Source organism: Rattus norvegicus, chromosome 19, assembly GCF_036323735.1.
Source record: "Rattus norvegicus strain BN/NHsdMcwi chromosome 19, GRCr8, whole genome shotgun sequence".
Classification (NCBI taxonomy): Eukaryota; Metazoa; Chordata; class Mammalia; order Rodentia; family Muridae; genus Rattus; species Rattus norvegicus.
Genome location: NC_086037.1, coordinates 14458676 through 14470437, shown reverse-complemented (window position 1 = coordinate 14470437; position 11762 = coordinate 14458676). Strand labels below are relative to the sequence as shown.

Below are 11762 nucleotides of genomic sequence, written 5' to 3'. Positions count from 1 at the left end.
AAACAAACAAAAACCCCTGTAGTGTATTGGCCTAATGCTGCTTGTATTTTAATGCTAATTTGTTGAACTCAACACTGGTTAACCCTGAAAAACCGACCCTGCTCCCAGTTAACTGTGATTATAAAGAAGCCAACAGCCAACAGCTGCACAGCAGAGAGATGGGGGAGGGGAGCTTTGAGGGCTTTGCTAGAGAGGATCATGAGGAGGGAAGAAGGAGGAAGAAGCTGCCAGAGAATAAAGAAAGAAAATGTGTGATGGAGAGGAGAGAGGAAGAAGACAGCAGCCATGGTTATGGGAGAGGAGAGCCTGGTCCTGAGGGCTGTCCAAGGGGAACAAAGAGCAGCCAAGATGCTACACAGTCAGTAAGAGCAGCTCTCAGACTAGCAGAGATCAGCAGAGACCCCAGACCAACAAGCTACGCAAGCATAACTCCATCCAAACTCCCTCTCAATATCCCGTGTCCTCCATGGGTCTGGCCTCAGCGTGTGTCCTGCGTCAGCACATGTGTCTGTCTCAGCTGACATCACTCTGTCCATGAGCACGAGTCCAAGGAAACAGTGAGAAACTACACAGCCCACCAGAAGGGTTTTTGCTGTGGTTCTATGAAGTCCCAACAAATGCAGCTCAACTACAGAATGCAAGGCAGACCAATGCATGTGTGTCCTTAGTGCAGAACCCTTCATCACGTGTCCTTTCACATGCGTGCTTTAGCAGAACATCCTTTTACCTGTGTCTGCCTCAGTGAAACGTTCCTTCACACATCTGCCTTAGTCTTTCACATGTGTCCACTTCAGGGAACCACTCCTTCAGGTGTAGAATTTCTCTAGATTAGCAAACCGCATACAGAACATTCAGAACAAAACAAGGTGTGTGGTCAGCATGTCCTTGAGCCAAGTCCCTTCTCCTCTTCAGTGACAGCAGGCGTGTTACAGCAACAATATGAAATGGCTGGCAGGCATGGAACAAAATGGCAAAGCTATTCTGGAGGATGTCAGACCGTACCAGCCAGCAGCTCAGCTGAATTTTTAAGTTTTGATGTTACAAGTGAATATACTTGACCTTCAAACGCTGAGAGAGCCCATTATAATATGAACTATATAAACTAGGCCAAGACCGCCTCTAGGGCAAAGGCCCTCAGCCTGGGGGTCGTGACCCACACAGGGTCTCCTATCAGATAGTTTACACTACAATAAAGATTCATTACAGTAGCAAATTTACAGTTGTGAAGTAGCGACAAAATAATTTTGTAGTTGGGATCCCCACAGCTTGAGGAACTGTTCTAAAGGGTTGAGGCCATAGGAAGGTTGAGAAACACTGCTCTAGGAAATTATGTTTTCTTTCTCTTTCATATTTTTCAGACAGAATCTCAAACTGTAGCTGAGATTGGCTTGGCTTGGAACACGTGTGTAGTTCATGCTGGCATCAGACTTATGGCAATTCTCCTGCTTCAGCCTCCTACTCAGGAGCCTACCAGGGTGAGATCACAACCACGGGTAATGTGATTGGTGTTCTTGGTTGTCAACTTGAGTGTACCTGGAATTAACTAATGCCAAATGGCTTGACGCCCTGTGAGGGGGATCTCTCTCTCTCTCTCTCTCTCTCTCTCTCTCTCTCTCTCTCTCTCTCTCTCTGTCTCCTTCCTTCTTTCTTTCTTTTTTCCTCTCTTCAACCCCCTCCTCTTGGTCCTCCTCCTCTTCTTTGGTTTTTTTGAGACAGGGTTTCCCTGTGTAGCTCTGGCTGTCCTGGAATTAATTTTGTAGTCCAGGCTGGCCTTGAACTCAGAGATCCACCTGCCTCTGCCTCCTGGGTGCTGAGGCTAAAGGCATGAGCACCATTGGATTTTTTTCTTTCTTAATTCATTTGAAGCAAGAAGACCTACTTCTGATCCAAATCTTGAGATGAGAAGATCAATCTTTAGTTCAGATCTTTTGAGATGGAAAGGCCCACATCTAATCTGGACCATACCTTCTTTTTTTTTTATTTTTTATCTTTATTAACTTGAGTATTTCTTATTTACATTTCGATTGTTATTCCCCTTCCCCATTTCCAGGCCAACATCCTCCAACCCCTTCCCCTCCCCTACTATATGGTTGTTCCCCTCCCCATCCTCCCCCCATTACCGCCCTCCCCACAACAATCACGTTCACTGGGGGCTCAGTCTTGGCAGGACCAAGGGCTTCCCCTTCCACTGGTGCTCGTACTAGGTTATTCAATGCTACCTATGAGGTCAGAGTCCAGGATCAGTCCATGTATAGTCTTTAGGTAGTGGCTTAGTCCCTGGAAGCTCTGGTTGCTTGGCATTGTTGTTCATATGGGGTCTCCAGCCCCTTCAAGCTCTTCCAGTTCTTTCTCTGATTCCTTCAACGGGGGTCCTGTTCTCAGTTCAGTGGTTTGCTGCTGGCATTCGCCTATGTATTTGCTGTATTCTGGCTGTGTCTCTCAGGAGATATCTACATCCGGTTCCTGTCAGACTGCACTTTTTTTCTTCATCCATATTATCTAATTGGGTGGCTGTGTATGAATGGGCCACATGTGGGGCAGGCTCTGAATGGGTGTTCCTTCTGCCTCTGTTTTAATCTTTGCCTCTCTATTCCCTGCCAAGGGTATTCTTGTTCCCCTTTTAAAGAAAGATTGAAGCATCTGCATTTTGGTCATCCTTCTTGAGTTTCATGTGTTCTGTGCATCTAGGGTAATTTGAGCATTTGGGCTAATATCCACTTATCAGTGAGTGCATACCATGTGTGTTTTTCTGTGATTGGGTTACTTCACTCAGGATGATATTTTCCAGTTCCATCCATTTGCCTATGAATTTCATAAACTCATTGTTTTTGATAGCTGACTAATATTCCATTGTGTAGATGTACCGCATTTTCTGTGTCCATTCCTCTTTTGAAGGGCATCTGGGTTCTTTCCAGCTTCTGCCTATTATAAATAAGGCTGCTATGAACATAGTGGAGCATGTGTCTTTGTTATATTTTGGGGCATCTTTTGGGTATATGCCCAAGAGAGGTATAGCTGGGTCCTCAGGCAGTTCAATGTCCAATTTTCTGAGGAATCTCTAGACTGATTTCCAGAATGGTTGTACCAGTCTGCAATCCCACCAACAATGGAGGAGTGTTCCTCTTTCTCTATATCCTCGCCAGCATTTGCTGTCACCTGAGTTTTTGATCTTAGCCATTCTCACTGGTGTGAGGTGAAATCTTAGGTTTGTTTTGATTTGCATTTCCTTTATGACTAAAGATGTTGAACGTTTCTATAGGTGTTTCTCAGCCATTTGGCATTCCTCAGCTGTGAATTCTTTGTTTAGCTCTGAACCCCATTTTTAAATAGGGTTATTTGTCTCCCTGCAGTCTAACTTCTTGAGTTCTGTGTATATTTTGGATATAAGCCCTCTATCTGTTTTAGGATTGGTAAAGATCTTTACCCATTCTGTTGGTTATTGTTTGGACCACACCTTCTGCTGGCAGCTCATATCAAGGATGTGGAAGAAGGAAGTTTGCTTTATTAATTTGCCTACTTCTTCAGGATTCCTGCATATACTGAAGACCAGCTGAAATATCCAGCCTTAAGGACAAAACCGTTGGGTTCCAGGAGTTGCCCCATAAACCACACAAACTTTGACCTCACTTAGACAGGGATGGTTTATTGAATGCCCACCCTAAGACTGATCATCAGAGACGTAGCTGAGAATTTGTCAGGCTAGAACCCTGGACATTTTTCTATGTCAGTTTATAAAGACTAAACTGTGAGCTCATAGGCAGGTGCTGTAAGGGCTGTCTGGTTGTCAGCCCTGACTCAAGCCATTTTAGACAACAAAGGTTAATACTGACTTTTTATCTGTTTAAAGATTTATTTATTTATATATAAGTACACTGTAGCTGTCTGCAGACACACCAGAAGAGGGCATCAGGTCTCATTACAGATGGCTGTGAGCCACCATGTGATTGCTGGGATTTGAACTCAGGACCTCTGGAAGAGCAGTCAGTGCTCTTAACCATGGAGCCATCTCTGCAGGCCTCATATTGACCTTTAATTTTATTGGTCCTACATGAAGCTTATACTTATGAAATTTAAGATTAAGAAACCTCACAACATAAACAACTTCCTCCCAGTGGTCTGGGAACGGGTGGGTGGGGGAGCATCCTCGAGGGGGCTGGGGAAAGGGGTGGAATGCAGGGTTTTTGGAGGGGAAACTGGAAAGGGGGTTAACATTTGAAATGTAAATAAACAAAATAACCAATAAAAAACACACACAAGTTATGTGATCATGCCTGACCCTGCTCTGAGTTAAATTATTTTCAGACAACAATGACAGGCGGACATATTACAGCAAGAATATGAACTATCTTGAAGGCATGGAACAAAATGGCTACAGCTATGCTAGGGGGATTGGCTTCAACAGGGGCAACTACTGCGTTTTGGACATTCCATTCCTTGTTGAATTAGCTGTACCACAGCCTATAAGCAATTCTAATACATTTTCTTTCTCTACATACAGTCATTCTAGGAGGGATGATTGGTTATGCATTGTTAAATGCAATGCTGATCATTAAACCCCATCACTTCCACAGCAATATGTAAGTTACTGAACAACTGAACAAAAATTAAAATTTACTGCATTTATTGCGTGTGTCAGCAGGCATAGGGAACACTTGGCTGGTTACATCTCTTGGTCTCTATAGAGTAGTGGGAGAACTGAGATCCACTGAGGAGGTCTCTTAAGCGAAGACCAAACTCCTTGCAGTGACACTGGATTCCAGGCATGTTCTCCTGTTTAGGCCTCACTGTGGTCTATGTACACTCTATACATTCTCCCCATGCAGGATCACATGGACTGAACTCAGAAAGGTGGGGTTGGCAGAAAGATGCATGGTTAAATAGCCCACCAGGTTCACATTGTATCACCTTTCTTTAATCTAAGGACAAAGAAGTGGAGTTTCTCTGATGGCTTTCTTCTAAACCCTTGAAAGGATCACTGGGATTTGACCTCAGTACTTCATTCTTCTTGCTGGGTCAGCAACACTCAGGGAAGCTTGAGATTGTCATAGGCACAGTACTAGGCTAGATATACTGAGTAGATGATACTAAGTTGTTCATATGGTCATACCCATTTGCATGCGTTCTTAATGTGGACCTAAGGAAAGAGAGATTAATGTCCTGAGAATAGAAAAATCTTTTCTATCTTTCCAGTCTGAAAGACTTATAGGGAGAGAATGGTAAATAATCAAGAATTCATAGATGATGTTTTGAATGCAGGGTGGGTTTCTGTGCTGGTTTTAGAAGGGTCTCAAGTATCCCAAGTTGCCCTCTCCCTGGCTGGCCAGGTTCACTTTGAGCTCAGATAAACCTGCTTCCACTTTCCTATAGATAGGCTTACAAGAGTGGCCTCCAAGGACTGTGAGGACAGCATTAGCCTTTGACAGTTGAGGTGTGTAACCCACAACTATAGTTTGAGCCACTTTGTTCCATGTCTACCAGCTATTTCAGATTGTTGCTGTTAGATGCCTGACAATCAGGGACACAGATAAATAACCTGATAGGGAGCAGGGCCACGGTGATCACATCCTTTCCTCTGCTGTATGTTCTGGATGAGGCTTGTTAAAATTCCAATATTGCAAAAAGCTTTATATAGGACTCATCAAATTAAGGGTCACTGTGCACTGTTCTATCTACAATGGCCTAATCAGAACTGACCACCATATAACACTTCCTGCAGTCCTCATATGAGAAGCTTGAGCTTTGTGTTTTGACTTTTTCTTTTCTCTTTCTTTCTTATTTTTTGCTATATAAGTTGATAGAAAGATAGTTAGGGCCATGAATTTGCCCCCAGAATTTGAACTATGGATGTGATCAATCAGTGTTAGTGTATTCATTCTATACAGTGTCCATTTTTTACTGTGACAGATGCTTTTGTGTTTGGTGGGGAAGCCTATGACCCAGAGCACAGTGCAGGGTCCTTGCTCTATCCACGTAGTGATGTTTATAGCCTCATCCTACACCTTTATCTGAACCCCCTATATCTCTTGACTATCTCTTGATTATTTTATTTTTCTGATAGAAGCTCATGGTATATGTCACTCAGACCTGTCAGCAGTGCTCCTTTCGCGACATTGGTGCAGAGAGGAGAACCCCACTACCAGCATGAGGTTCCCTTCACTGGTGACTCCAATATTGCACTTTTCTCTGCCAACTGGTCTCCACACTGTTCCTAGCACGATAAAGACATCAACTCTTTCTCCTAAGGAATATTCTGGCAATTGTCGATTGCTAAGCACATGACTTCATGAGTGTTCCCCTAACACACACGCATGTTGTAACCTACCATGCAGTCTATTTCTGGATGTGATTTAAAGCACCAGAACATAATGAGACAGGAGAACTTTTGACTGCATATTCAAGCTGGTATGAAATCTCAGGAAGTTTTAATGGCTAACATTGGTGAATGAGGACAATTTGAGTTAGTGAGACATTTTTTGGGAAAGATTTGAAAGGAAACATTCATTTAGAAGCATTGGAATTACTAAGGTTTTTTATAATCAAGCCTTGAGGAAAATTTGGCTTTGGAAGCAGGAGATGCTCAGTGGCTCTGCCCCAGGAAAGGCTCCTGGAAAGGGCACCTCAGCTTATGCTCAGTACAGGGAGAACATTAGCAGGAGGCAAAGTCTGCTCCCCATGACATCTGCTGTCCCTTCTTGGACATTCTATTGTCTCCTAGAGAGTTCTGGCATCCTCTGTGATGTCACCAGTGTTGTAGTGACAACCAGTGCCCTAGTTTCTCTCAGTCTGAGTCTGGCGGTTACAAGCTAAGACATGTTTTCCCGTCTTCGCAAGCTTTTTGGGAGGGGGAACGTCGATTGTGGAGAGACTAAAGTGAAGGAGTCTAGCCTTTCGTCTCTAAGTAATGATGGACAAAGACAGCACTTCTGGGGAATGTGGAGTAAGTTCTGGGCAGTATATTTTGAGCTTCCTGTCAGGGGGGCTGCAGGCTTAAGCTGACCTTTCTAGCAATGGGCCACAACAACTGGAGCATCTGAAAAGGAATTGAATTTCCATGAATATCATAATTCCTGAAAGTCAAGGATTTCAGAACTTTACTTTCCCCATCCCCACTGGGAAGATATGGTAAGGCCAATGCTATTATACTGTGAACTTCTGGCCTTTACTTTTCACTTCATTTGTTATGTTACATTGACATAAAAACACCATCAGGACTCATGGAGGGTCCACTTTTTCTGAGTTTAGACAGGGCAGCAATGTATTTCACTATCATTGCTTCTTTAAATACAGTGGACACTTGACAGTAGGAACAGGGAGAGATTGTGCTCCAGGCAATAACCTTATGTTCTTAGACCTTCTCTGATTTCTTCTAACTGGCAGGGTCATCATTAGCTTTATATATTAGAGGGTGTGTGTTACACACATTTTTCTAAAATACCAAAACTGTTTGGAACATGTGGACCAAGATTCAGCCTGCAACCTATTAGAACTTCTGGGGCATTTGTTATTTCATATAGGGGAATTGATAAGTCTGTTGACCATGTCCTTCCTGGAAATGTGTTTTAAATCCAAAGTTGTTGGCCTAGAGTATCAGGGTAGGACATCTGAGTGTCTCCAATCACTCAAGTTTTGTGGATGGTGAATTTATCATCTGAGTTCTGAAACCACAGGGGTGAGGGTCCTGAAATAAAGCTGTACCCTGTTCAGTTGATGATAATCCTGGAGAAGCCATCTCCGTGGTACATGTAGGCACGTGATGTCCGGCATAGGGAACACCTGGCTGCTTACGTCTCTTGGTCTCTATAGAGTAGTGGGAGAACTGAGATCCACTGAGGAGGCCTCCTAAGCATTGACCAATCACCTAGCAATGACACTGGGTTCCAGGCTTGTTCTGTGTAGGCCTCACTGAGGTCTATGAACACTCTATGCATTGTCCCCATGCAGGTTCACTTGTGTTCTTCTACCTACAGACGCTGGGAGAGAAACATCATCCCCTGGCACTGACCTAAGCAAGAATCAGGCCAAGAAGGAAAAGGAGAGGCTGATTGAAGAGCTGCAGCTCATTACCGAGGAGAGAAATGACCTGAGAGATCGCCTGAGGTTTCTGACAGAGAGATCCAAGAACAACAGGTATGAACTGCTCCAAATGCTCTTGTTTCATTCCTGGGTCTGCAAGGTCACCTTCATCTTATCCTATTAAGGTTTTGGGTTCTAGAAAGCTGTGCCTCCCTAGCCACCCTGTGCTAAACCTCACCTCCCATATATAGGAGATTCAGAACCTTGACCCTTCCTGAGGAGCGAGATGGAAAATGGACTCATCTGCTTCCATTTATTGAAAAGCTGAACTTGTGATCTGACTGGCGAATTCAGGGATAAAGTCAGGGAGAGTGAGTGCACAGCGTGCATTTGGAAAGCCCTTGACAGCTGGTGGCTGTGCAAGATTGTAATTGCAGTGAGTATTTGGTGAGGCTGTACTTGCTAGGCAGGGGACTAAGTGCTGGAAGATCCAGCTAGCAGCCTGAGGGGCCTGGTCCCAAACAGTTCATCTCAATGCTTGACTAGAAGGTCTCAGGCTCAGGCCTGTTTGTTCTTGTCTGTGTGTCTTGCCCTCTGAGACAGCAATGGTGCATGCATTTCTCCTGGTTCTCAAGTGCTCTCTGTTTCCATATTTGCTTTTCTCTTTCTCTGACTCTGTTTACATTTCTCTTTTTTGTGGGTGTGTCTCAGTCTGTGAGTCTGTGTGTGCATACATCCAAATGCATATGCACAACTTTTATGTTTATATTTCCCTCCACACCTGGAATCTAGGAGTCTATTTCTTGGCCTGAGTATTTACCTGTAACACTTTCATGGTGATGTGAATGCTTTGTTCTGGGAGCCCCACTGTCAACAGCACAGTTCTTTGCCTATGTGAGCACGTTTGCCTGTATATTTGTATTCGTTGTGCAGATTATAATTTTGGGATGATATATGGTCTGTTATCAGGACAGGAAAAAAGAAATCATAGGATTCTGGGTGTTTAGGGGGTGGGGGAGCATGGAGAGGTGTGGCCTAGGCTCTTGATAGCTCAACTGGCTGGACTGCAAATTTCCTCTTGATTGAACAAAGGGAGCCAGGGAACCCTCCATCTGGATGCCGAGATTCTGGTGTCCTGGACACAGAAAAACACGTTTCTGAAGCTGAAGAAGATCCAATATGTAGAATTCAGAAGGTGTCCTTCCAGGACTGGGGTAGTACAGGACCCACCCTGAGTTCATATATTCCTAAATGCTGATGTTCATTGTACTCTATCATTTGGGGCCAGGCCACACTTCAGGCCAAATCCATATTATGAAGACCTGGAGAGAATGGAGGAGGCGGTCATGTCAATTCTGCACAACTTAGAGATGGAGAACACTGAGATCCATGAGAACAGCCATAAGCTGAAGAAGGAGATGACCTTCTCTATGTAAGTCCTGGTCAGAAAGGCTATCACCCGTGGAATGGCCATTTCTGATTTCTTTTTCTGGATTGGATGGTCTTCAGCTCTGGTTCTATCTCTTGTGCTGTTTACACATCAGTGTGCCAGGGTCATTAGGACTCAGTTTTCTGTTCCACAAAAGACTGTTACTCATCCCAGGATTGTTTAGGCATCTGCAGAAGGCTCTAGATAGAACAGCACTGATTGAAGTCAGCAGAAGGTTATTAGGGTGACCTGGACCTCTGGGGTCACAACAGGTTTTACAACACTCAGTGTGTGGACCACATGGTTAGCATGACCTTCTCTTGGTGCTACTGACCTGCTTTGAGGGTGTTGGCCCACTGCTAATTGATGTTGCCCCCATGCATTGGGCTTTCATGGATAGATGTAGATCTGTGTTCTTTTTGAGAGATGTGGACACTAATTGGTGCTCGGGCCAAACAAACAATTTATCCTTCCCCGAATTAACTCTTTGTGGTTTGTGCAGCAGCATTATATGTATCGAGTTGTATTTTATTAAGTCTTCATGGGTATCTGGGACCTGGTAGATTTAGTGGGACTTGGGAGTAGGAATGGGAGGAAGGGGCAGCATGATCTTACTATGCAGACTGTATTTCCAGAAACCTGCTCAGCCAGCTCCTGATGGAGAACACATGTAGGAAGAAGTTGGTCCCACTGAAGCAGGAGAGCAAGGAGGTACATCTTGATTGTGCACTGAACCAGAAATATTTGGTTGACTTCAACAAGAAAGATAAAGACCAGCAACGTCCAGACCCAGCATCATCTGGTAGGGTTGAGCAGCTGTGTTAGCTTAAAAATATCTGATAAAGTTTGCCAATTTGATACATCTTTGCTCTCTCCTACCACCTTTCTAATTTATACTCACAACCAGCCAACCACCTCATGTAATGGAATTGTTCATTGCTCTGCCTATGCACAAGTATTCTAGGAAGTTAACCACTTTTCAGAAACTGAATTATTTTGCAAGTATATTTGTCTGCTCTTTTTGAAGCTGCAGTATAGAAATGGTGACAGATTAATAACATACCTCATTATTTCATATCCACATGATAGATTGGATTCTCTGTAGAGTTTTGAACAAGTTCTTGGTTCTTTGACAAATGACACTCTGTGGTCATGTGACTTCTTGTGTAGGAAGCACCTTTGCGGGATAAGAACAAAGTGCAAATGTCAAATTAGAACTTGTCATTGGTTTTAACCTTGGTGACATATAGACATCTACTTTCTTCCTGCAACCCAATGAGGTTCCTTCCATTGCCCTGTTCTTGGTTTGCACTGGTATAAGTCTCGGTCCCATATTGGCAGCCCACATTACTTTGAGCCTCTCTGGAGATTTTACCCTTCCCAAAGAGTTAGCAACAATGATATCAGTTAAAAGGTCCATGTCGACTGTCCAATAGAACTGACATGGTAGAAGGCAGCCTTCAGACAGCTGCCTTGCATTTCCCCACCAAATCAGTGTCTGAAAAACTGCCTTCATCTCCCAGGTCTCAGAAAGTGCAAGAGAGCTGGAATTGGACACACACCAGTAAGAGAGCTTCCTGAGGAATAAGTTGCTTTCTCAGGAGTCCCTGATGACAAACATCCTGAATGGTAACAACATTTTTTGGATGAGTATTCTTCCTCAGAGTTAATTTGTCATTTCTTAGAGACCCTAAATTTATATAACACTAAGCCAGCCTGACTGATTGAGGTCTTACTCACTTTCTTCTTCAGAGAACACCACTTGAGAGTCAACTTCATTATGTGTGCAAGAGGAGAAACAGCAATACATCTGTGCTTCTAAATGTTCGTTAAGAATGTGCTGTTTAGTACTATTTTTGTTATGATTTTAATTGAAGTTTTCTTTTTGTTGTTTCATATTTGTATGTTCTTGTTACTATTTTTCACTTTTCAAATATTTTTAAATATTTTAATTTATTGGTTTTAATCCTGTTTTGTTGTAAAAATGAATTCCTTATGAATAAAAATTGAATTCTATCTCTTGACTCTTAAGACCATCATTCTTACTCAAGGGTTCTGTCCCCTCCTGTGGACTTAGAACTGACAGCTGGAGATGGATCTCTGCCTGTTCCATGGAGCCTGGGCTAATAAGTGAATTCAAAGTCACCAAGGGGTACCCAGTGTGACAGTGTCTTTTGTGAGGATAATGTGGCTGTTTCTCCGACACACACTTTATGATGTAATCACTGACATGCTTTACCCAATTGTTAGGGTCCATGTGGTTCTTCTGAGAGAGCAGCAGATGCTCTACCCTGTGAGTCATCACCACAGCTCCTGCAGG

General features: G+C 43.5%; 1 protein-coding gene across 1 annotated transcript; it reads left to right on the top strand.

Annotated features, from left to right (window-relative positions):
- The first annotated feature begins 6738 nt into the window (after nucleotides 1-6738).
- Nucleotides 6739-11456, top strand: LOC134483133 (uncharacterized). Its single transcript, XM_063278378.1, has 6 exons — nucleotides 6739-6937; nucleotides 7968-8127; nucleotides 9302-9445; nucleotides 10078-10244; nucleotides 10966-11071; nucleotides 11195-11456. Exons 1-5 carry the CDS (start codon nucleotides 6811-6813, stop codon nucleotides 11028-11030), a joined length of 663 nt encoding a protein of 220 aa, XP_063134448.1. The 5' UTR covers nucleotides 6739-6810; the 3' UTR covers nucleotides 11031-11071; nucleotides 11195-11456.
- Nucleotides 11457-11762: the final 306 nt, after the last annotated feature.

Excerpts from the sequence above, each read along its gene's own strand:
- LOC134483133 (XM_063278378.1), top strand. The coding sequence starts at position 6,811 with ATGTTTTCCCGTCTTCGCAAGCTTTTTGGGAGGGGGAACGTCGATTGT. Across the intron at positions 9,446-10,077 it reads AAGGAGATGACCTTCTCTAT|AAACCTGCTCAGCCAGCTCC; the intron begins GTAAGTCCTGGT and ends CTGTATTTCCAG. Across the intron at positions 10,245-10,965 it reads TCCAGACCCAGCATCATCTG|GTCTCAGAAAGTGCAAGAGA; the intron begins GTAGGGTTGAGC and ends TTCATCTCCCAG.